A 26,977-nucleotide genomic window follows, 5' to 3' on the forward strand; every position below is an offset into this window, starting at 1 on the left:
CTGGCAATGGAATATGTACAGAGAGAGCCCACAGTAAACAAAGAGAAAGGCTATTAGGGTGGCTTGCTTCCCAGGATCAATCTCACCAGAGTTTTGAGATGGGTTTGGGCACATAGTACAGCTATAATACTATTTCCCCCCCTATTCTGTGAGTATCCTGTCGGATAGCTGATAGAGGTTTCCCTCTAGTATAAAGGATGCTCTCATCCACCTGTGAATTCCACCAAGCAGAACACACAAGCATGCACCCCTGAAATTGTCCTCTAAAACAGAAACTACAGTAAAAGCAGCTACGGTACATGTTTGGGAAGACTTAATTCCTTTATTAATATTTGCTTTTATAAACTGCAGTAAAAAACATATTAGTGGGGTAGGAAAACTAAACCTCCTAGAGCAAAATATACACCAGGAGGCTTAGTTTGGTCAGACACTTCCAGAGTTGATGCTAAATACATTACTTCTGGTTACAAATGAGCCTCCACAGCCGCTAGAGGGATGTGAAAATTTGTGTCCTGGGCCTTTTAGACACATCTACCCATGTACAGATCGTGAAGCTGAGGCTCCAATACTTTGGCCACCTCATGAGAAGAGAAGACTCCCTGGAAAAGACCCTGATGTTGGGAAAGATTGAGGGCATTAGGAGACGGGGACGACAGAGGATGAGATGGTTGGACAGTGTTCTCGAAGCTACGAACATGAGTTTGACCAAACTGCGGGGAGGCAGTGGAAAACAGGAGTACCTGGCGTGCTATAGTCCATGGGGTCACGAAGAGTCAGACACGACTAAACGACTAAACAACAAACAATTTTCAGCTCTCCTACCCCCACTACTGTACATACCATTCTTTATTACTTAAGTTTTTAGAGAGTCACTCATATTTTCTGAAACAAAAAACCACAAAGAAGTTACAAGTTGCTGGTGAGACAGGGACAACTTGCAAACCTGAGCTTTTCCAACATACATTTTACATCCCTTCCTTCCATTTATTTATACCCTTCATTTCCCTCCAAAAGGAAGTCTAGAGAGGCTACCATCATCATCCTAACAGGACAATTTAAACAAAAACAAAAACACACCATACAGGAGGAAATACCTGGCCATAAAGATGCTATAATAAAGCTACAAACTTTTCATTTGGTCTTTAAGAAAACTCCAGGTTAATATGTACAAAATTCTGTAAAAATGAACAATTGGATACTAAAATACAATCCATGGTTCAGCGAAGCACACCCACAGACACACACAGTCAATATAGACCATGCAAACATAATACTGAGGGAGACAAAGTCACCCTAGAGTCATCAGAAAGCAAGAGAAGAACTAAGAAGAATCAATGATAGCATAGGACACACAGAGTTTCCATACCCCAGAACTGTCTTATGTCCTGCAGGTTAATACGGAGGCAGAAGAAAGGGAGGTAGCCTACACTACTCTCATGCAAAACTGAAAACTGGCATCCAGCAGGGGTTATTACTTCTACAGCCAGACTGGAGCATGCTAACAAGACTGCACATTTCCTCCAGGTTGGCGGGCAGGCACAACCATCTTAGCCATTCAAGCAGGCTTCATGTTTCAAGCAGATCTACTGTATTTAAGAGTCAATAGCAAAAAAATTCTCTCTCTCTCTCCCTCTCTCTCTCTCTCTCTCTCTCACACACACAATTACTGAGGGTCTTGGTGGACCACTTAATGATTCAACCACAAATATATATTACATATAAATAAGCTTAGAACTTCCGCTCTCAGAGAAACTGAAATTAAATTCGCTCCTTCATTAATTTGAATGCAAAAACTTGAACAAGCCAACCTCTGCTCCTTTGCAACTGCTAAGTTGGTACACTGGACTAGCAAGGAGGGAGACGTGTGTATGGCTGGCTGAAGTTTCACCTAGAGTTGTTTCATGCCCTGATTCTCAAGGGAACATCTGCTTCAGAATAAACCCACAGAAGAAATACCAGATTCGTGTGTGCGTGCATCTGTCCATCCCATTCTGCACATGTTGCCGAAGCAACCTCTCCCCAACTATATAAAGTCCTGTGAGATGAGAGTTCTGCACAGGGTACCCACCTAGGGGCAATGGGCTTGTATGCAGGGTTCCCCCCCTACACCCCCATTTGCATACACAGGCTGGGATCAGCCTTCAGAGCAGGATCTGTACATTGGACCCAGGAAAGAGATGACTATCCAGCCATGATTAACACTCAACATCCACATGCAGCTTTTCAAAGCACTGTTTTTTTTTGGGGGGGGGCGGGCGGGCGAGAGAACGCCACTCTGCTCACACATCGCCTGAGCAACTGAGCAGTTACTCAGCAAACATGAAGCAAGCAGGCTATTTGTATTCTGATCCCATGCGCCACCAGCATCCTGCTCAATGTTTCTGAAGGGAAATGCACTCCTTAGAAGATCTCTTTGAAACACGCCTTGGGGGGAAAAAATATGTCGAGCTTTAAGATGCAATTTCTGGAGCTCACGCAGAGATCTAACAAAGCAAAATGTGGAACGGGACATAGGAATGTCTTAAAAATAAATTAAGATGGATTTGCACTTAATGGTGCTTCCTCCGCAAATCAGGGCAGTGGAAAGCAAAACGGCTGGTATGCCCTCCCCCCAACTGCTTCTGGTACCCCAGATCAATCTTAGACCCAGTGCTCCACACACCAGCATGGGCAAGCGTCCACCTGCTCTCTCTCTCCTGCAGGTCATGCTCTGACCCCAGTTGCACAGAGATGCAAACAAGCCCCTATTTACTAGACTGGCCCGTATTTCCTGAGGAACCAAACACTAACTGAACCCTTTGGAATGCAGAGGGGGGAGAAAGCGCAAAGAATGTTGTCTCAGAGTGTAGACTGAACATCCCAAAGTCAGACAGAGTGCCTCAGGATGAGGAAAAAATATACGACTATAGAAAGTTTAACTCAGAAGTGAGTAAGCTGTGGTCCTACAGATGGCATTGGACTAAAACTCACATCAGCCCACAGCCCCACATGCTTTATTTAAGATATGTTGAGACATAGTGAAACAAAGCATAAGAAATGCAATACAGTACAGAAAAAGTAAAAATCAGTTAAATTTATTAAATCCCTGCTGGGATTTTTTAAAAAAATATTCACTAGGTGCTGGAAGTTCAATAAAGGCTCTGTCAAACTGGGAGTTCCACAAAATAGGGGCAACAATTTTATTTTGTTTAAAATTAATGCATCGCTTGATTTTGTTAAAAAAACCCTCAAAGTAGTTTACAAAAGATAAAACAGTAAAATCAAGAAATATGCAACCCTACTTTAAAACATACAAAAATTCACTCTGCGGTCCAAGGGCAGATTACAGCACTAAAACCAATAGTAAAACAACTTACAACCATAAAAATAAGGTGGGTTCTAAAAACATTCACCTCAAGTGTGAAAAACCAGGGTAAAGAGCTGCATCTTTAGCATTCTCCAAAAGCTTAGAATAATAGAATTGTAGAGTTGGAAGGGACCCTAAGGATCATCCAGCCCTACCCCTAGCAATGCAGGACTATGTAGCTGCCCCACATGGGGATCAAACCAATGACCTTGATGTTATCAGCACTATGTTCTAACCAACTGAGCTATCCAGTGTATAATAAAGGCACCAGACACACAATGCTGAATGCACAGCTCCTGCTGGATACAAGCCAGGCATCAGAACCATGAGGGGACCCCTAGCAGTGACCCCCCTGGAAGACCTCCATGATCTGGCAGGGATATAAGGAACTAGATGGTCCTTGGGGCATCTGGACCCCATGTTAATAAGGGCACTGTAAATTAATACAAGAACTTTGAACCTTGCCCAGTAGTGTCTGAGCACCCAGGGCAAGCTCTTGACCAATGCTCATCAATGGCTCCTCCTCATCCTGGAGAGTGGTGACTAGTGGGGTGCCACAGGGTTCTGTCTTGGGCCCAGTCTTCTTCAACATCTTTATCAATGACTTGGATGATGGGCTTGAGGGCATCCTGAGCAAGTTTGCAGACGACACCAAATTGGGAGGGGTGGCTAATACCCCAGAGGACAGGATCACACTTCAAAATGACCTGAACAGATTAGACAACTGGGCCAAAGCAAACAAGATGAATTTTAACAAGGAGAAATGTAAAGTACTACACTTGGGCAAAAAAAAATGAAAGACACAAATACAGGATGGGTGACACCTGGCTTGAGAGCAATAAATGTGAAAAGGATCTAGGAGTCTTGGTAGACCACAAACTTGACATGGGTCAGCAGTGTGATGCAGCAGCTAAAAAAGCCAATGCAATTCTGGGCTGCATCAATAGGAGTATAGCATCTACCGTGTTTCTCATATTATAAGACACGTCTTATATTTATTTTTTCCTCAAAAAAACACACTATGGCTTATTTTCAAGGGATGTCTTATTTTTTCCCCTCCTCCTCCTGCCGCGGCCGGCATTGCTGCTGCGCCTATCACTATGTCTTATTTTCGGGGTATGGCTTATATTCCTTGAATGATTAAAAATCCTGCTATGCCTTATTTTATGGGTATGTCTTAAAATATGAGAAACAGGGTAGATCTAGGGAAGTAATAGTACCACTGTATTCTGCTCTGGTCAGACCTCACCTGGAGTACTGTGTCCAGTTCTGGACACCACAGTTCAAGAAGGATACTGACAAGCTGGAACGTGTCCAGAAGAGGGCAACCAAAATGGTCAAAGGCCTGGAAACGATGCCTTATGAGGAATGGCTTAGGGAGCTGGGCATGTTTAGCCTGGAGAAGAGAAGGATAAGGGCTGATATGATAGCCATATTCAAATATATAAAAGGATGTCATATAGAGGAGGGAGAAAGGTTTTCTGCTGCTCCAGAGAAGCGGACATGGAGCAATGGATTCAAACTACAAGAAAGAAGATTCCACCTAAACATTAGGAAGAACTTCCTGACAGTAAGAGCTGTTCGGCAGTGGAATTTGCTGCCAAGGAGTGTGGTGGAGTCTCCTTCTTTGGAGGTCTTTAAGCGGAGGCTTGACAGCCATCTGTCGGGAATGCTTTGATGGTGTTTCCTGCTTGGCAGGGGGTTGGACTGGATGGCCTTTGTGGTCTCTTCCAACTCTATGATTCTCTTGGCTCCATCCATCAGTATCTAGCAACGGGGATCCTTTATTGGCAACTTACAAGCTTTTCCTGGGAAATATCCCCTTGTCAGGCCTATCCCAAATTGGCTCTTTCTACCTGGGTAACCACCTGCTGGAGATCGTTGGCAGGTCACAGGTTTAGGCAGAGGCTCAGTGCTATATGGCCAGTCATGTATTCAAGAGGGTGAGAAAGGTTTAGTCTCCAAACGAGACTGTGGCCTCTTTCAGTCCTATTCTAGGCCTGCTGTGTGGAGCACTCTTTGAAGCTTGCACTTTTCTGACCAATGCTACAATGGCAGCTGTCCATGGTCTGTCAGATCATGGAGAACCATCTTTCTCTCTGCTTTGCTGAATTGTGCTCTCCAACAGTCTTTGACCTGCTCCCACTACCACTGGCAAATACCACCAGTACCCACATCCCCCTGCCATGCTCACAGAGGCCTTCACTCAACAGCTGTGGGATCCCAAGCAACTGCAACAAGGTACCAACATTCAGGATGCCAAGGGCGCAGTCATGTTGGGTGGAATTAACCATATCTTAATCTTTGTTACCCTATAGAGCGAGATGAGCGCCGCAACCCCAGAGTTGGACACGACTGGACCTGATGGTCAGGGGCCCCTTTACCTTTACTCTTTGTTATGAGGAGGCTGCCCTGTCCTGCTTTGGACTTTGTGCCCATTTATTTCAAAGAATTACTTCAGTAGCTCCTCAACCTCCCCTCCCTTCCATTGGAACAATCGTTGTGTTAGAAGTGTGGCCTCAGCATTTGTCAAGAGGTCTCCAGAGGGAAGCCAAAACTCTAGAAGAAACCCCGGGGAGAATTACTGCGCCGCTGCTCTCGTTGGGAAGCCTGTGAAGATGCTGAGCAGAAAGGGAAAACCATTTTTATCCATTAGGCAGGCGGTCCAGCCAGATCAATACTAGATCAAAGGTGTCTAGCAGAAGATGGTCCCTGCAATCCATCATGGTGCTCTCAGGCCCCTTCTACATTATCCAGGCAGCAGGAACTGACAGAGTGGGGGCCGACTAGAGGGAAAAGAGGTACTGTAGCTGCTTTGTAGTCTATCTATAGACAACGATCTGCTTGCAAAAGGCTCCACATTATGAACAGAGAGCATCTCTTTGTGTTTCTGAACAGTACATAAACACGGCTGGCAGTAACATTCTGGTGGTGGCGCTTTTAATTTAGTGGCACCTACAGAAAACAAACCCACATAGCACTCACATGATGGGCACGACCCAAGATGACATTAGGCTAACTGTAGAGTGGATTCGCTTGAGAGGCTTTTCCAAATAGCTCCCCAGTTGTTTCGCATCCCATTTGCAGGCAATTGTGTAACTTGAGCATGAGGCTTGCCCTGCTAGAATCTCGGGATTCTGGGCCTCGCTGGTGCCGCTCAATGCCCTTGGCCAGCAAACTATTTTGCAAAAGAAGGTAGCAGCACCTCACCTCCACACACTGTGCTATTATTCCCCACAGCACTACCCATTTCATGCAACCCAGGGCCTAAGGTGCATTTTAAAAAGATTAAGGCAATTACAGATAATGGATAGCTAAGCTTTCCTGGCAGGAGAGGCAAAGGAAGGATATATATCGAGCTCAGGAGAGGTCCCAGATTTAATTCCTGGTATCTCCAGGCAGGGCTGGGAAAGATGCCTGAATGAAACCCTAGAGAGCCCCATGGGCCCCTCCAGTAGTTGCTGGTCCTCAGCTCGCATCATCTTGGACTACTGGTCATGTTGATGCAAGATGGCATCCAACATCAGTGTTATTTTGCAGTACTGCTGCTTCTTGTTAGCATGTGGGTTGCAAGATATATTCCCTGATATGTAGTAAAAATGCTACTTACTGTGCTTTTATTCTGGGGTTTCACAAACTTGTCTATGTTGGCGTTTTTTAAAAAAAATTATTGCATTGCCCTTGCACTGTTGATTCCCATGGTGAGAATGGCTTAGCATCCTTTCCCCCCACCTCGTATTTAGTTTTAACCTTGGGCAGGGCAGAATGAATCCACAGAACAAAATCTAATCCTTCATTATGCTCTCAATGGCTGGACCATTTTTTAAAAAGCTACTAAACCTGCACCTGCATAGCTGTACTTAATTTGAAAACCCAAATTTTCCCCTAAACCTTCACAGTTCACCAAATAAATCAGTATTCAAAACCACCTAGAGATGCTTGAATGACTAGCGGTACAGTCATACCTCATGATACGTCCGCTGCAGGTTGCGTCTTTTCAAGTTTCGGACACACCGAACCCGGAAGTCCCGGAATGGGTTACTTCTGAGTTCGGCGCACGCGCATAAGCACTAAATCGTGCTTTGCACATGCGCAGAAGCGCCGAATTGCATCACACGCCTGCCCAGATGCGGCACTTCAGGATGCGGCCTTTTCATGTTGTGAACGGGCTTCTGGAACGGTTCCAGAAGCCCGTTCACAACATGAAAAGGCTGCATCCTGAAGTGCCGTGTCTGGGCAGGCGCGTGATGCAATTCGACGCTTCTGCGCAAGCATGATTTAGTGCTTCTGCGCATGCGCCAAACCCAGAACAAAATCTAATCCTTCATTATACTCTCAATGGCTGGACCATTTTTTTTAAATGTTGCCAGTGCTGCAGAAGATGGTTAGTGTTCATTAGTGTGAAACAGTTTTTTACCATGCACTAAGTAGCCAACTGGGGTGCATCCTTTTCCAGGCAGCAAAAACAGAGTAAAGGAATGCAAAATACACCACAGTTCTCCTGTACAACCTGACCCAAATCATATCCTTATTTTCAAGCACAGGGCAGAGATTTTCCATTTAAGAACTTTGACGTTTAATATTTAAACAGGAGGTGCGCCTGCATCAACCTTTTAATAAAGTAGGTGTGTGTGTGGGGGGGGGAGGCACACTGATGTCTAAGCACACACAACTCTCTGGGTTGGTGCACATGCCAGGGTTTCTAAAAAGTGAAATTGCAGATACAATCTACTTCCTGTACTTTACAACATGGACATCCACCGAAGAGCTGCATGACCCAGAAAGAGGATGCAGTACATGTGGCTTCAGAACCTCCCATTTTTAACTGCACCTCCAACTGCCATGTAAGAAAGACATGGCATTACCAATGAAAGAGATATGGTGGCATATTCCATAAACTGGGACCCCTGAGCTGCAATTTCATTTATGAAAAATACTCCCCCCACCACCACCTAAAGGGTGCTATATTGGGATGGATGAAGTGGATATTGTTTATATGTAGCAGACAGATAAAGAATCTAAAATTCTTTATTTTCTTAACTTTATTTCTCTCTCTCTCTCTTTTAATATATTTTCTATTTCTTTTTCTTTATATATCTCTCTCTTTTTTTTCTCTCTCTCTCCCCTTCTCTCTGTTTTTATTTTATTTAGATTAATATTTTAGTTTGGATAAAAAAGGCATTTGATATTAAGCTTTGTGTTTCTATGAACCCTAATAAAAATTATTATTAAAAAATAAAATAAGATACCCCCCCCAACGACTTCAGTGTGGATTGTAGATGGCAGCAGGTCACCTGAGCTAGGTGGCCAATGGTCTGGCTCCCTAATAAGGCAGCTTCCCAAGGTCACTGTGAAGCTTAGAAAGAGCACCTGTATCTTTGAACAACTAGAAATACAGAGGCACAAAAATGAAGAGAGAAGAAATCCAAAGATGATACCCAGTGATTCCAGACTCCACGTTTAAAGCTGAACTATGCCAAGAGAAGGAAGGGTTAAGTAATGTTATACAGTATGTATGACTGAATAGTGCTTTGAATGTGTCGCCTGCTGTGTCCTGTCGAAATGCCAACTAGCATTATAATCAGAGGTGTACCAGCATTCTAGAATAGGTCATTTAAGTCAGCTTCTCCAAATTAAAAGTTGATGCCACCAACAGCTGCTAGGAAAGATTGCCTACAAAAGAAGAAGCTTCTTCAACATTTAAATGCCACCCAGACACACTTCATTCTTCAATGAGGGGGGAAATGAATGCCAACTCTGTCCCTACATTACCTATGGTGAATGAATGAGGGAAGGAAGACAAGAGAAACTGAATGATTTAATAAGCCTGAAAAGGGTGAAACACTATAGGTGGGCCCTGTTTTGATATGCAATCAGGTAATCTGCCATCAGTTATCTTAACTTTGCTTTAAATCATCCTGATTCTGTGCTAAAAGAATCAACCCATCATTTCACTATATTATTATAAATAGAATGACATTCCCACTCTGCATTAATTGCCAAATCTAAAGCCAGCACATTTATGCCATAATCCCGATAATCCAATTCTCTTTCACCTCTTCTGATACCTTCAGGTATGGACACCTTCTGGACCAGTTTTCTGGGATAGAGACAAAAGGGTGCCATGCTTCCATTTCTATCTTGATGTCTCTTTCGAGAAGATGCAAGGTAACACTGGAGGATCTGCAAGATTCTATTTTGTTTCATCTACATGAAAGTTCTGACATCACCTTGGAGACTAATAAGCTGATGAAACCAAACTTTCACCTTTTCATCAGATTCAGGTAAGGCTAGTAAGTTGATAGATGTGTGTAGTCAATAATTAACTGATCAGCCAATGAAGCAGAAGCTCAGTGCTGACACGATGAAACCAATTTGGTGGATGGTTCATCTGACTTGAGAAGGCAAAATCCAGCTTGTTCTGTAGAGAGCTGCATTCACCAAAAAGAATCAGGTTCACAGCTCTGAGAGTCAGCCTTATCCTTGGAGGACCAAGTGATTTCTGTGGCAGAAAGCAACTTCCACCAGTTCAAGCTGGTGTGCCAATGGCAATCACACCTGGCCATGGTTACCCACACTCCAGGAACATCTCATTTAGACTGTTGCACAGTGATACATGGGGTTGCATTGAAACACTTCTTGGAAACTTCTGTTTGGTTCCATATACAACAGAAAGGTCTAGCCAAATGGAACATACCCTGTCCCTGGCTTTGAAACAGGTCTGGCTCCAAATTTGCTTCAAAGCACAAGATAGTGCTCCTTTTAACCTTTCAATCCAGATGGGGAGCCTGTGGTCCACCTAATTTTGCTGGATCACAACTCCAATTACCCCTGACCATTGGCTGAGGGGTCTGGATCTAATGGAAGCTGCAGGCCTAGCACCATCCAGAAGGCCATCGATTCCCATCTCTGCCCTAAATGCTCTGCAAGCATTTCTACTGTGGTTACTGCATAGGATGCAAGTGTGATGGGCTCTTATTCGGAGTCACTTGCAGTGGAAATATGCATGAGACAGCTCAAGCATCCTCTACTGTATGGAGCTGCATTTTATTTCTTTATTATTTACTTATCGCTTACATTTATATTCCACCGTTTCCTCTAAATGCTTTAGAGGCAGAACCCTGCCACTCAACAGCAGGAACATTTATCCAGCTGCTGCTGCTGCTGATGTTGTTGTTTAAAAAAGGTGGTGGGAGTTTAAACTAGCAAGGCCACTCTCTCCCCTTTGTCAGCAGTTCTGCCCTTAGAACTGCCCTTAGAACAAATCACAAAAAATATAGAGGAAACAGAGAGGTTGAAATAGAGGAAAGACAGGCTCAGACGAGGGGGAAGGGACGGGAGGCAGCACCTAGAAATATTTGTGCGGGATGGGCGAGGCAAAGGGTTGAATCACAACCACACGACTGAGAAAATGGCAGATGACATGAGATAACAAGGGGAGGGATGGAGGAACAAAGAGAAGACAGAGTGCACCAGAGACAGGCAAAAGGGGAAAGTAGTGCTGTCAAGCATCCTGATGTATAATTAAAAGCCATCCCGATCTCCCACTGAGTGGAAACTGCTTCCCCCGCCCCATTAGCCATGCTTGGGCAGCTGGAGCCTACGTCATACTTAACAGGGGTCCCTGGGGAGGGGGGGGGAGCATTGCGATAGTGACTACTGACAGCAGGACACCCACCCAGACAAGAGTTGGCAAGGGAGTGGCAGCCAGATGGTGCCACCGCCAAAGTCACACAGAATCGGCGATGCGGGGGGAGCTGGCATCCATACCTGAGGGGGTGAACCACAGAGTGCCACCGGTGGCTGCTCTTTTTGTGGCGGGTTGGAGCCAATAATTCCAAAGCCCATGCACCACGCACAACGAACTGGGCACTTTTCCACATCGAGCCAGCTGGTGTGCAGCCTCTTCAGCGGCGCTTCCGCTCCAGCACAGTGGGAGAGACCATCCAATTCGCTTTGTGTTTGCCGTTGGCCTTTTTTCATTATTAAAAAAAAGAGGAGAAAAGAATGTGGTCCTGACAGCAGGTACGCAAATACAGAGTGCTGCTCTTCACAGTTGCCAGGCAACAGACGGCAAAGTGAGCGCGGCAGCCTAAGGGGTCAGGCGGAGCTAGCAGAACTCTAGGTGACGAGCTTCAGGCCACATCGTTGCTGCATGGACATAAACACCCAATTAACGTGGAAGCCAAGCCAATGCCTGCCCACTAAGGAGGACACCCTTCCGACCTCTGACTGTAGTTGCTCCTATATGCAAGTGGACCCCGGACTGGAGCTGTAAGCACACTTAACAGGGTGTAAGCCCCGTTAAAAACAATGGAACTGACTCCCAAGCAAACATGCACAGCGGTGCACTATTAGGCTGCATGCACCCTGTGCATTTAAAGCACATGGCATCTCCCAAAGAATCCTGGGAACTGTGCTTTACCCCTCACAGAGCTACAATGTGCAGCACACTTCACTCTTGACTCCGAGTATATTTCAAAGTTACATTTCCCAGGATTCTTTGGGGGAGGGGAGTCATGTGCTTTAAATACCTGGTATGTACACAGCCCGAGTCTGTCTCCCTCCCTGCCTCTTTCCTGAAACAGCTCAATACGGCTGTGACCCCAAAGTACAAAAAGGTCGCACTGAAGAGTTGCGAAATTATAACAATTCTTCAGAAATTCTGTTGGACGGTTTGCAAGTCATATGGACACAGCAGAAAGCGACAGGAACGAGTATTTCATAATCCAGCACGAAGCAAAGCAGAAGAACCCTCGATTTCTGTGGACTTGGATTGAATTCATGGATGTCCACGTTCTGTCTTGAATTTAATGCTGTGTTCAGCTGTAGTCACAGCGCTTACTTAAGCCATGTAATTAAACACAACTGGTTCACTTGCTGATTTAGGAGATGGGTCCTTTCTACACCTACTGGAGGTTTCATCGCATGAAATGATGGGTGCCACTCTTCAGTACAATTCGTCAGTGAACGCAATGGGATCAAGGGGGTCAGGATGTAAACCATCAATGAGGGATATGGGTTAGATGCAGTTCACTAAATGAGGTAAAGGTAAAAGGTAAATGAACACAGAAGTCTTAAGACCAGACCAATAGCTTCTCTAGCCCAGTATTCTGCCTCCTACAGGGAAGATGTGTGTGAGATCGAAACAGTGAAGGAGCAGAAACAGAAGGGTTGACTCGCTGAATCAGTCCAATGGTCCACCCCACCCACCTACTGCAATCAAGTGGATGTCTCCAAGAAGATACTCACAAGCAGCCTTTGAAGAAAACAAACCTCCCTGTCCCCAGCATCTCATATTCAGAGATAGGTGCCCAAATGGTGGAGATTCCATTCAGACTACCATGGTTTATAACAAGGGTTGGAAACCTCAGGCTGGAGGGTCAAGTGCAGCCCTCCAGGCCTCTGTAACTGACCTCTGGGACTTTCCTAGGACACACCCCTCACTGGTGGTCCTCCACATCTTTTGCACTGTAATCATGTCTTTTCCTTGCTTAAAGAGGTAACATGTGGATACTGCTTGGTGGGGCTGGATCTGTACCCTACCATGCAAAGAGAAGAGTCACATTCATTGCTCCACTAGCCATTGACATATGGCCCTCAGAAGGTTCCCTAGTGGGGAATGTGGACCTTGGGCTGAAAAAGGTTGCCCACTCCTGGTTTATACCCATCAAAGAGGGTCCCCATGGATTTGCTTGATCCCTTTTCAAAGCCGGCAGCCGTCACCAGCACCTTGCAGCAAATAATTCCTGTTTAATCAACTGCTGCATGAAGAAATATACCCAATTAGTGGTTCTGAACCTGTTTCCACTCAATGAAAGTGGATGACTCCAAGTTCTACTGTTTTGGGGGGAAACAGAACAAAAACCAAGTCCTCTCTGTTCACTCTTTCTGCACCATCTGTTACATTTCCTCTCAAGTTTCATTCTGAAAAAGGAGAGGCAACAGAAAAGAGCCTTGTCCTTTTAAGCTTTTCTTTGTAGAGATCATCATTTTACTTGCAGTTTTTTAAACCTTCTCCAGCTCCGTTTCTCCTTATTGAAATGGAGTCACAAGAACAGAACACAGCACTATAGATTTACAGGGAGACGTAATATAGGTTTACAAGGGTATATAATAGCTACTGTTTTATTTTCATTTCCCCTTTCCCCCATGGATTTAGCATTGTAAAAATACAATACAAATTGTTTTTTAAAAATACAAACTAATCCGAAAGTATTAGCAAAAATAATGCTCTTTTCCTATAAAGGGAACCTGTTGTGTAAGTTAACATTGATATACTGTATATATATATATATATATATATATATATAGAGAGAGAGAGAGAGAGAGAGAGAGAGAGAGAGAGAGAGAGAGAGAGAGAGAGAAACACATATCATGGGGCGGGGGAATAAAAACACTCCAAATTACTCCAATTCCAGCTCCTATTGATTATAGTAAAGCTGCTATGTAATTTTATGAATGTTGTGTTTTGTGTTGCTTAAGATAAAGTGGGATGATGAAACAATTCTACATACCCTTCTGCCATGATCTCATGCTCTTTAAGGCACATGAATAAGGCTGCAGTTCAACCCCACTTACCTGAGAGTAAGCCCCATTAAAGCAAACAACTTACTTTCAAGTAGGCATGGGCTGCATTCACATGGTAAAAGGTAAAGGTAAAGGGACCCCTGACCATTAGGTCCAGTCGTGACCGACTCTGGGGTTGCGCGCTCATCTCGCATTATTGGCCGAGGGAGCCAGCATACAGCTTCCAGGTCATGTGGCCAGCATGACAAAGCAGCTTCTGGCAAACCAGAGCAGCACATGGAAACGCCGTTTACCTTCCCGCTGTAGCGGTTCCTATTTATCTACTTGCATTTTGACGTGCTTTCGAACTGCTAGGTTGGCAGGAGCTGGGACCAAGCAACGGGAGCTCACCCCGTCACAGGGATTCGAACCGCCGACCTTCTGATCAGCAAGCCCTAGGCTCAGTGGTTTAACCACAGCGCTACCTGGGTCCTTTACTCAATTTTCCCTGTTCATGTCCACATTATAGTTGAGCTTTCACGCAATGTAAAAACCACTTCTGGAACTATAGTGGAATGCAGCGCATCTTTAACACTGAGGATTTTGATCTGGGGCTGCAGAGTTTATGCTCAAATCACAGGGAAACTATTCCTGGGCATTACACACCACACAATCCCCCAATATCAGCATTAAGCAGAGAGAAGGATCTGAAACATTTGTTTTGCCCCTTGGCAAAAAACTATAAATTACTGATTGACCTAAGTAAAAGAGAGTTTGTTGCCAGATAAAAGTGGGGACGAGAACTGGGATTTACTATCCCAGAGTCAATATGGTTTAAGACTTGGCGTTTTGTGAAAGATTCTTCATTAAGTTTATCAATAAGGGAAATTCAGTGGAAACTGTTACCGCACTGGTATTTAACACCCGGCCAGATTGAATAGAAAGTGTATGGAAACATGTTTTGCTGCTAAATGCACACACATTACACATGTTGTGGGAATGTCAACATACTTACAGATTTTGGGAGGGAACTGTGTGTCAAATATCAATGAGAGGGTGAACTCAGGGTTGATCTGGTTTAACTGGATTGAGGAAGATATTTGTGGAGAACAGAAGTCTTTAGTTAAGATCCTGTTGATAATTTGGGCTCGCAGATGGAAAAAGCCAGAAGTTACATCCATATGGGAATGGATACTTGAAGTGCTTAGAGTTGGCAGAAGGGACACTTTAACAGATTGATCCATTATGAGAAGTGGAAGTACCAATAATGTAAAGTTTGCTGGAAGGTGGTTGTGTTTTGTAAACTATTCAAACATGAATTATGGAAATAGCAGACTGGAAGGAACTTTATATCTGTAAATTATGAAGAAAAATGTTTTGAAAATAAAACCACTGTTGTTTGTTTACAAGATCTGGAAAGAAATCAGTTTGTTTTGCTTGTCCCAGCAATTCATTGGGAATTATATTTTAATATTTTGAGAGGGTTTTTAAACCTGCCCTTCACTGCACATCACATAAAAAATCCACCCATAAACTAAACATTGTGTTATATAAAAAAACACCATGTGAAAACCACATTATAACCTCTAAGGTGAACAGTAATAATCAAAGCACAGACATTAATGAACTGCAGACTGAAGTTAAAATGTCTTAAGAGCTCCCCCCCAAAAAACAACAAAAATGGTACCATTTCCTCACGTGTGGTGCCATAATGAAAAAGGCCCTGCCCCTGCTATCTGTGAATTTCTCGGATCTTACTAACAGGCGAAAAAGCAAGGCCTCAATGGACGTATCCTGATCACCACATCAATAATTGATGCACAAGGTCAATATATCTTAAGGTGTTAGGATGCTCCCCATACTATCTTGAAAACCAGTGTGTTTAGAGTGTCAGACTAGGGCCTGGAATACTGGGATTTAATACCCACTCAGCCATGAAGCCTACTGGGTGAGCGCGAGCCAGTCATCACCTGGGTTGTTGCAAGTAGAAACAGAGAAGGGGAAAAGCATGCACACCACTCTGAATTCCTTGATGGAAAGGTGGGCTAAAAATATAATAAATAAGTATCTTAAGTTACTTTCAAATCATAGGTGCTGTTCTATACTGCGAAGGCACCTCACAGTTTACTCCAAAGAAATTAGAGAGTTATTGATTACTCTGATCATTGTGGGGCAAATCAGAGGTGAGGGGGAAATTCACAATAATTGGGGGGTGTCTTTTCTTCACTTGGACTTATAGGATTGTATCAACAAGTTGAGTTTAAAGTAAGCGAACAGGACATTCTCTCTCTGCACTGGTAATCTCTAAAGAAAAAAAGTGAATGGCATTAGCACCACAAGATTTGACAGCTTACGATTCCCAACTCCCCCCACCCCCTGAGCATCTTCCTTGAAAATTATCATGACATGCAATAAATATCCCAGGACACATCTGGGTATTATTTTTCATATTGCAGTTCTAGTTCTAGTCACCTGAGTCACATTTGCCGAATTTGCAGTACAAGCTATTCACCTCTAGCAGCTATGCTATGCTATGCTATCACTGAACCATATTCCCACACAAGCGTGCTACAAGCAGACACTAGCAAGGCTGTGCTTGCAATTGTTAGACATAGGTCTTTACCAGCTCCTCGAATGCAGATCTGTTTGTCAGTCTTGCTTCCTTCCCCAAATGCTTTCTGCCTGGTATAGCTAACTTAAAACACAATCCATATCTTTATGCATTTAAGAGTACCATTTGTTGCCTCCCCTCACAAGTTCCAGAACTGTTATGTCCAGTGAGAAACTGAGCATGTTTGTGAATCCGTGACGTCACGGGCATCAGCCAGTCAGCACCCAGTGCACACCCAGCTTCTCTGGGAAATTCAAAAGAACTGTTTCCCCCAGAATTCAACCCTCGAGAAAACCAGACCATAGCATGTGAGTAACCCCCACTACTTAAGCAATATTTTGTTTGTATGCAGCCAGTGTTACAGGTAGCCAACTTCATAAAGAATAAAGGCCTTTAAGTCTTAATATGAATAAAACCTAAGAGCAGCCCTTCAGAATCAGCACTGTTCACACAAATTATCAAGCTGCAAGATGTAATAATCAGCTGTGCAAAAGTTCGCCATAGAAATATATCTACAATTTGGAGATTAAACTAAAGGTTTTAATTTTGACCTCACAGCAAGTAAGTGCCACAAATTACCTTGATTTCCAATACTTCAGGGGCCAGTTTTCACCCTCTGGCATCCAGGGCCGCAGTAGTGATGTTTGCCCTGGGCCTCCCACACCTGTACAAGTCACCTTTCAACTGTGTTTGGAGGGCTATTGTTATTGTTCATTATTATGGTGTGTATTTTTGTGTTTTCATATAGTAAACCACCCTGTGATCTTCAGTTTTGTAGAAACTGAAGTACAGTGGTACCTCGGGTTAAGAACTTAATTCATCCCGGAGGTCTGTTCTTAACCTGAGGTACCACTTTAGCTAATGGGGCCGCTGCGCTGCCAGTGCACGATTTCCATTCTCATCCTGAGATAAAGTTCTCAACCCGAGGTCAGGGGCATCGCAATAGAGGGGCGGGGCACCCCGGCCTCCGCTCTGCGGGGGGCAGCACAGCTGCGGGGGGCAGTTTCACTATGGAGCGGGTTGCCGACGGCGGTGCTCCAGTGCCCGGATCTGAGGATGCGTGCAACGCATGCACGCAACGGACACCCCGCCCCCTGGCGGGGTGCCTTCTGGTTTGCCGCCCCGGGCAGCCAGAAGGCTAGTGACGCGGCTACCCGAGGTACTACTTCCGGGTTAGCAGAGTCAGTAACCTGAAGCGTCTGTAACCAGGCACTGTAATAATTTCCTGGAGTAGCACTACATTGGGCACTGAGACAAAAGCCAACTCCCACTCCCAGGCTACTGTGGTGGCCAAATATGCCTGAGGCAACACATCTTTGTAAGAGGTGATACACGACAGGCCACTTTACCTCAGACCGAAAGCTGGCTCAGCATGTTCTGAGTATAAAGCTAAAGTATATCTGCTGCACATACCTCTGAGAGAGGCAGGCTAGGAGTATTTTTGCCGGTGGGGATCAGGCTTCCACCACCATCACTGCTCAGGAGAGTCATCATCCCCAACAGCCATGCAATGCAAAAAAGCTTTTGGAATGTATACAGCACAAGCATGTCCTATTGCCAGCCATTTCTGAAGGTTGGAACCCTTTTCCCCTTTTCTTTAGGGCTATCATACTTCTTCCATCCAGAAAAGACACAAACTTGCTAATAATCCAGCTTCCTGCTTTGTTGCCATTGTTATCAAGCCCTGCCAAGCATCCTACCCTGGCATGACACACCAACACACACTACAACCCAGTTTCTTATAAGGAAAGGTCCAAAACCTGAGATGTCAGAACCATCACAACCCTAATAAATAGCTCTGTGCTGTGCATGCAAAGACTCGATTTTCAGAATCATTTCAAAAACCTGAGCCCCACTTCCCTTGCTGGGGCATATACGGTACATGATTATATACAGCAAAAGTTTAGCATCTTGCCCACCATTTTGATATTAATTCCTCTCTGAACAGTACATAGAACCAAGGAGTCACCTGCATGGAGGCGACTATAAATAAGATTGGGTGGGAGGAACTAAGTGTGAAATGAGGCTTGTTAGCGCTTTAATCAACCCTCACTTAATATTCCAATCAATAACAGTTCATTGCAAAGGTTACTGATACTGGGAGGCACAGTCAACTCAAATAGCCAAGTTGCTTTGGTCAGTATTATCTAACGAGCTATAAACATTTTGTTACTTTCTACACATTTCTATACAGAGCAATCTTATACAGTACATGTCTATTCGGAAGTGGGCCTCACCGAGTTCAATGGGGCTTGTTTCCAGGCAAGTGGGTGTAGGACTACAGTCATAGCCATCTGGCAGTTAGCCGGTGGCCTAGATCAAACAGCAACAATTCCTGCTAGGTGAATAAGATGGTTTGTCAAGTAACCACTAAAGAGCACTTGGTGATACTTGGAACATGCAAGCATGCAGGGTGGTAATAAAAGAGATCACAGGCTATACATCTTACTGTATAACTAAATGGAGCTTTGCAAATACTAAAGGTCTACGGCAATCTTCCCCAACTTGATACTCTCTAGATGACTGGGCTATAATTCCCATTATCCCTGACAATTGCCCATGCTGGCTGAGACTGATAGAGGGCACCAGCTTGGTGAAAGCTGGTTGAAAACAAAACACAGACATGCTTGGAAAAAGTCAACTATGCAGCCTCATTCAAATCAGGGGAGCAGGGAATCCACCTCGCCGTGTGTGACTTACAAAAAAGGATGCTCAAAGTGAGCATTTCTAAGGCTACGTGCACATACTTTGCACCACATCTATAGGGAAAGTGTGGAGTCTTTGTTCCTAGGTAGTGAGGCATTTCACGCTATCTACTGGAGCAGGGGATAATGCCATACATCAGTAAAGAAGAACTTGTGGCCCTCTAGATATTACTGGACTACAACACTCATCACTGGCCATGCTAGCAGGGGCTGATGGGACCTGGAGTCCAACAACACAGGTCACCAGTTCTCCACCTCATCATACATTAACCTGCCTCAGAGACCTGACCAGGAGAGTGCCATCTCTTTGTGCTGATTCTTGCATCAGTCAAGAAAGCCTCAGGATGTCCTGCCAATATGTGGGTCAGTGAGCACTTCCCCTTCTAGATGCCTGGCAGTGAAGGTGGTTCACAGAGAACTGTGCAATTCAAATCGCATTTTGAATGCACTGCGTAAAAACCACGTTGCAGAGAAGAGAAGCCAAATGACCTTGGCACCAAACAGGCAGCTGCGTTTCAGATAATTGTGCTGGTTTTATATTATTGATCAAAAAAGAACTTTCAGCTGATCAATTTTTTCCATCCACGATTATTTCCCTGCCTCCCACTCCCAGTTTCACAGCACCATTACCTGTCCTCAGGGCAAAAAAAGGCTAGAGCAATTGGCTTTGGCTTTCTCCTCCCTTATCTGTCTTCTCTGACTGTTGCATCTGCCTGTTGCACTGTGCTTTGAGCTTCATGTCTGCTGCATGTTTATGGGCTTCCAAAGATTAAGCTTGAGATGGAGGCCCCTGAATATATCTGGTACTTTATCTATTACCTTGCTATGAAGACCTTCAGTGCCATCCATAGGCATATGCTCCTGAGTGAAAGGAGGAACCACACAGATTGGAAGGATCAAGGGACTAACTATTTGGTTCCTCTAGAACAGGGATGAGGGAAACACCAGGTGATGCTGGATTCCAATCCCTATCAGCCCAGCAGAGCCAATGGTCAGGATTGAAGAGAACTAAACTCCAGCAGCATCTGGGAGGACCACAAATTAGCCACCCCTGACCTAGAAAAATACTCCATTTTTAAAAGAGAGTCTTTCCACTTTTATTGTTTTTTAAAAGAACTTTTGAACTAGCCATTCTTCAGCACACTGCCTTCAAGGAGGACATGGCAAGCAACTCAATAGGGTGGTTTTTACTGAGCTAGCTTCTATGCTTTTTATCAGGAGCAGGAATTTAGCAGGCAAAGCTTATCCTGACATAGAGATCAAGCTGCAGAGAAGGTTTCTTCAGCTTCATACCAGCTGCTATTAATGGCACAAGGAGCAAGCCCCAAAAAAGGTATGGCAGCCTTATGAGGAATGTATTTGAAAGAAAGCCATCCTGCAATTGTCTGACTAGCCTGAAAGATGGCTTGAAGGAAAAGGAATATTGTACTGTCGCATTTGTATCTTCTTTGAAATATGGGAGAGACAAGAGAAAATAAAACTGGGAATGGCTTAATGATTTTTTCCCCTTCCTTCCATGAAGATAAGCCAATATGTTAAAATATGCATCTATTTAAATAAATCAGCATGAGTCAGCCTCTGCAAGTCTGGGGTCCTCCAGATTTTGTGACTACAACTCCCATCAGCCTCAGCTAGCAAAGTGCTGGGAAATAAAATCCAAAACATTTGGAAGGACATAAGATTGGCAGAAGGCCAGCACATGTATACAAGGAGTGATCCTTCTCAATTCTCAAGAGATGTCAGGGACATTAGCTTGATTTGGAAGAGTAGGAGGTAGTGTGGCTATTTCTGCACTACAAATATAAGCCAGTTTCAAGTCTACTTAAGTGCCTCATGACATATCATAGATTTGGGGGCTGCAAAGGGATTGCAGCATGGTTTCAATGAGTTTAGGTATTTATTCCCAGGAAAAATGCTACAACAGCATATTCATTAGAGATATGCATTAATGGAAAGAGCTCCTGATGTGGACACCTAACAAAGACACACAATTAGGAAGCAATGGTTTAAAAGCATTTGATCAAGAAGATGAACATTAGTGTACTAAATTTCAAAAGGGAAAGGTTCAATGGGATGGAACTAAGAATGAACTGGCCTACCACACCACTTGCCTGATTAAGCCTCTGGTCATTGTGTTTACAGAGATGAGTGCCCTTCCTTTCTTGTAGTAGACACTGCTTAGTTTCTTGAAAGAGTGGCAAGCTGTGGAACTCAAACTTCCTTGAAACCATGCCCTCTCAGGCAGAAGGTTAGCAGGTGCTGAAGAGAGTCCAGTTCAGAACCAGTTTCTCCCCTCCCCCCCCAGGATGAAGACTGTAAAACTGATAAAAGTTAAATGGGGGGGGCGGGGCGGTGAAGAACTAAGAATTTTGAATGCAGCTGCCCCAGGTAGCAATTCAGAGAGGCCAAAGAACCACAGGTCAACACGAAAATGCCAAAGACAGCTGAAGAGAGCTGAAGCTAGAAGTCTCTCAGCCAAGATGGTGAACTGGGAATGCTTGGTTTTAGAGGATGGAATCAACATAGCGAGCATAATGGAAACATAGTGAAATGAAGAGAACCAGTGGCACATGGTTATCTCCAGATATAGAGTCTATAGATGGTATAGCTCTGAATACCAAGGGGCAGAATCCTACACAGTCATTGTGCTATGTGCTTTCATCCCCCCAATCAAAATGCTCAGGGAGATATTGAAATGGTATCAAGGAAGTATCCAAAAGAGGGAATGTTGTAGTTAAGGGTGACTTCAACTACCCTCACATAGATTGTTTACATATGTGTTCCACTCATGAGAAAGACAAAATTTCTAGAAACGCTAAATGATTGTGTGCTAGAACAATCGGTCACAGAACCAACCAGAGGGTTAGTGACCCTGGGCCAAATCTTGAGTGGCACCCAGGGCCTGATGTGAGATAATAAGAGTTGTTGAGTCAATTGGGAGCAGTGACCATAGTGCTATTAAACTAAACATACATGCCAAGTAAAACCAACATGGTCACATCTGACTTCAGAACACGGAACTTCCCCCAATGAGGGGACAGGTAAGGAAGCTGAAAGGCAAAGTCAAGAGGGTCAAATTACTTCAAAATACTTGGGAGTTGTTTAACACAGTATTAGAAGCTCAGTTAGAGCTGCAGATCAGGAAATATACCATGTGTTAGGAACTGTGGGTCAGATAGTAGTGATTAGAGGGGAAATCTAGGCCTAAAACAAAATAGAAACTGACAAGTCGTCAGGTCCGGATGGCACCTGATAGTTCCCAAAGAGCTCAAATCTTCTAACAACAAAAAAGGAGGTGTCCTTCAATCAGTCTTCATACCTCCAAACTGGAAAGTACCCAACGTAACACAACTTTTCAAAAAGAGATCCGGGAGCCTCTTGGAAATTACAGTCCTATTAGCTTAATGTCTGTCCAAGGTAAAAAGGAGAAAGTATAGAAGAACAAGCCTTGCTGAAGTACAGCAAGCATGGCTTCTACAAGCCCTATCACAATAACCTCTTAAAATTCTTTGAGAGTCTCAACCAGCATATTGATAGAGGTAAACTAGTTGACATAGTTTACTTGGGCTTTCTAAAAGCTTTTGACAAGATACCTCTCCAAATACTTCTGAGTAAGATTTCTATGAGGAAAAGGTTGCAATGTTTAGGACTTTTTGGTTTAGAGAAAAGGTGAGTAAAAGGAGATGCGGTAGAAGTTTTCTCTGTGCTGTATGGTGAAAGTGGATAGAAAAATGTTTTTCTCCCTCTCTCATAATACTAGAACACTTGGACATCCAATGAAGCTGAATGCTGGAAAATTCAAGACAGAGAAGAAAAAACATTTCTCCACTCAGAGCATTATGGAACTCACATCCCATCCACAAGAGACATTGATGGCTACCAACCTGTATCACTTTAGAAAAGGATTACACAAATTAATGGAAGAGGAGGCCATCAACAGCTACTCCCCACAATGGCCATGTTGTACCTCTACTGTGAGCAGCAGTATGCCTCTGAAAACCAGTTGCTGGGTATACCAGTTGCTACCACAGGTGAGTGAGTGCTATTGTGCTCATGCACTGCTTGGAGGCTTCCCACACCCATCTGGGTGACTGGCCTAGTTCAGCAAGCTCTTCATATATTCTTAAAGCTTGCTCCCCAAACATAGGGTCATGTATGTGGCTACCCAGCAGCAGGAGAGGAGTTGGGGGGGCACATCAGGCTCATAGGCAATATGTCATTTGCCAGGAGGGCAAATAGTGGGAGAGGCCTTCTGATGCTCTTCCCAGAAGCACCTGGCACCCTATGGGAAGTGAGATGCCTGAACAGGTGGGTCTTTTATGTGATGAAGAGCAGGGCTGTATATGTTCAGAGGCACTCTAAGATTTCACACATTCCAGAGGTGAAATTCAGATTCTGAATTGGGCAAGGGAATGTTATTGTGAACTGCTATATTCTTTTTTATTGTAAGCTGTAACATTGCAAGAGACTTAAAATCAAGTCCATGAAATGTCTAGGAAAGTAAAGCAAAACAGATCCTGGAGGTTGAGGTTTCAGCCCTGGGGCAGCTGCCCCCTCCATTCCCCCCTTGGGGTTGCAAATTGGACCAGGCAGATGGATCACAAATGCAGAAGGGGTTCTGGGGACCTCTGGGCCAATGAAGGAATGGGGGCCAGAAATGGAAAGCTGAGAGAGAGCGTCTCCAGGTGGTGCTCGCTATTGGCTCTGCCTTCAGATCCTGGGCAGGTATCTATCTAGCCACTGGGTTTTAATAGGGAGGAGGGGGGAGGGGAAGACTCGGCCAGCAGCAGGGTGTGTCTTCTCTCCCGGGCCTCGCTTCTTTATTTGTGCAAATCCTTCCCGGGAGGACCAGGAAAAAAATCGCCTCGTTAGGAATTTGCCTGTTTGCACGGTGGGCAGGGAGAGAGAAGAGAAACGACATCTTCAGATAGCCCTGGGCTGGCTACCTCGACCCCCCCCCCCCAATTCCCCATCATCTATTTTCCAAAGGTTGTGGTCCCCCCTCCCCCTTCGCCGAAAAACGGGCACATGTCATTATCGTCTCCTTGTATCTCTAACAAGGGCGGGGGAGGAAAATCAGTTCTCCAAAAAGGCATCCACACCATGCGATCTAAAGCTGCTCCGCGCTTATCATTCCAGCGCCACTTTGATCTTCCCGTTTTCTCCTCGTACACCGCAGGCAGCAATTCCTGGGCTAGAAGGCTCTCGTCGCCCACCCTACCTCTCCGTGTGGGCATCCTCCGCACCCAAGAGCGGCGTTCTCATCCACCCAGATCAGACGGCGAAGCCGGGAAAGGGTGGGGGGAGGCGGGCGGGCGCCCCGTGACAGAAGCGCTCCCGCCGACAGGCAGGCAGGCAGAAGTTGCCGCAATGCAAGAGGCAGCGCGGGCACCTCGAGTCCATTGCGGAGCGCGGGGCGTCGCTCCGGAGGATCCCCCGCCGTTTCCCCCTCGCGGCCAAGGGCTTCGCGAGAAGCACCTGCCGCAGCACCCGGCGCCGCCGGCGCCGCCGCCCACACCCTTTGGCCAGGAAGGGCGCTGCGCCCGCCCGACGGCTACTACTCACCGCTTTGCTCCCCGAGGAAGACCAGCTTGAATTTCCTCAGCGGGTTGCCGAAGTCTCCTCCCGCGGACATGGTGCCTGGCTCCGGGGAGAGGGCAGGACGGAGGCGGGGGGCAAGCGGGCGCGGCTGCGTCGGCTCGGGGCGACCGGTCGCCTTGGCCCGTCTGGCAGGCTGTGATCTCGGCGCTCTGCAGAGGGGGGGGGGGCTGCCCGAGCGGGGCGCAGCCTGCGGTCGGTGGCCGGGCAAGGGCGCGCGTCCACGGCGGAGAAGCGGCGCTGCTGCTGCTGCTGGAGATGCCGGAGCCAGCTCTGCCCCTATCGGCTCTCGCCCTGCCTCGCCTCTCCAGTCCGCGGCGGCGCCTGCGCTCTGTCCCTTTCCCGGCTACTCTGATGTCATGCTGGAGCAGCCAGCAAGCCAATGCGGTGCTGCAGGAGAGAGAGAGGGAGCGAGCGAGCGGCGCGGGTGGGGACGTACCAAGACGAGCTTGCTGGAGGGGCGGGCCCGTCTGGAGGGGGCGGGCCCGCGCCGGTGGGGAGGCGGGGGGTGGTGGAACCTGCTGCACCTCGCCCGTCGGGGTCCAGACTCCAGCACGCGATTGCGTCTCTGCCGCTGCCTCACTCCCAGCAGGTGTTTCTCCTCCCCACCCCCTCCCACGCACTCCCCACCGGCACCTGCTGGGGCTGAGCAGGTGGGAAGGAATCCACAAGTGGGTCTCGGGAGGGGGGACCGCGTGGGGGAGTGCAAGCAATTGGGCTGAGACGGATGATGAGATCATCCGCTTGCAATCCACGTCCATTAATCCGGAATTGCAACCTCCCGCTAGGTTTGCTGCGCTTTGATTCATACAAATCCTTCGCAGGGATTCCCACCAATCTTAAGGGGGCTTTAGACGGCTGCCTTTCTTGAAAGAAACGGCCTTCGCTCAGCGGCGACCGAGCACCTGTTTTGCATGCAGATGATCCCAGCTTCAATCCCTGGCGTCTGCAGGCAGAGGTTGGGAATCCTGGAGAGGTGCTGCTGCCAGTCAGAGCCACGCAAGGGTGCCCAATAGGCCATCCTCCAGATGTTGCCCAAAATCCTATCAGCCAATAGCGAAGAACAGGCACCCCAAAACTTCAGCCCTCCAGATGTTTAGGACTACAATTCCCATCTTCCCCGACCACTGGTCTTGTTAGCTAGGGATCATGGGAGTTGTAGGCCAAAACATCTGGCGGGCCGCAGTTTGGGGATGCCTGGCAAAGAATGATGGGACCAGTAGTTTGGCAACGTCTGTAGGGCAGCTGGTCCAGATCAGGTATCTTCAAATTTTTCAGATCCAGCACCCACTTTCAACCCAAACATGCATTTCTTAATCTTTTACTGTATATTAGCATGGTAGGTAGTGCATTTTAAAGCTGTACTCGATGTAAGTCTATGATGAGACTGTATTTTACAGGGGTTGTGGAGTTCATTGCCTGAATGAAATGGTGTATAATTTGCTTAGCATGGCTTCATTATGTATTGCTTATGATTATGAACTGTATTTATATAATTTTGGTATCGTATTGTATTTACTTAATATATTTATATCCTGCCTTTCTCCCAAGTTGGGATTCAAGGTGGCTTGCAATCCTTAAAAACATCCATTATAAAATACAGAATAAGAAAATCCCAAACAGGTTAAAAATAATAATCACAGCTGGGCAAGGACTTCTTGTGAACTGATCTGGCAATGCAGTGAGACATCCTGGCTCAGACATCCCCAAACTGCGGCCCTCCAGATGTTTTGGCCTACAACTCCCATGATCCCTAGCTAACAGGACCAGTGGTCGGGGAAGATGAGAATGGCCACACAGTTTCTCCATTTGAAGAGAAAGCTAAATGGGCTTGTCTATGCTGCTTGAAGATCCCTAACGGCTCTGGCATCATAGGGAAAGCACAAACATATGCTTTCTTTGTTTCCTGAAGGCTCCAGGAAAAAATATGCTTTAAAAACAATAACACAATGATAGATTGTAAAGGAAAATGCATATTTTAGGTAAGGTTATACCAGATGTCCCCGTTTCCCGGGGAATTCCCCAGATTTACAAATCAGTCCCCTGACAAAATCCATCTATTTAGTAGAAAGTTGAAAAGTGTCCCCGGATTCAATGAAAAAAAATCTGGTAACCTTAATTTTAGGTAATCTTATCCTCAGCCAGCAAAAGACTCTTTCCAGCATTTTGTCATATGCTTTGATCAGTATAATTGAAAGTGACTTGAGT

At 45.5% G+C, this 26,977-nt stretch overlaps 1 protein-coding gene across 1 annotated transcript in view; it reads right to left on the minus strand.

Moving 5' to 3' along the window:
- RAB6B (RAB6B, member RAS oncogene family) overlaps nucleotides 1-25,121 on the minus strand; it is a 55,190-nt gene extending 30,069 nt beyond the window's left edge. The window contains exon 1 of the mRNA XM_035134088.2: nucleotides 24,737-25,121. Within this exon, the coding sequence (XP_034989979.1) occupies nucleotides 24,737-24,806 (70 nt within the window). The 5' untranslated portion in view covers nucleotides 24,807-25,121. The remainder of the gene's footprint in view (nucleotides 1-24,736) is intronic.
- Nucleotides 25,122-26,977: the final 1,856 nt, after the last annotated feature.

This window comes from Zootoca vivipara, chromosome 5 (assembly GCF_963506605.1).
Source record: "Zootoca vivipara chromosome 5, rZooViv1.1, whole genome shotgun sequence".
Taxonomy (NCBI): Eukaryota; Metazoa; Chordata; class Lepidosauria; order Squamata; family Lacertidae; genus Zootoca; species Zootoca vivipara.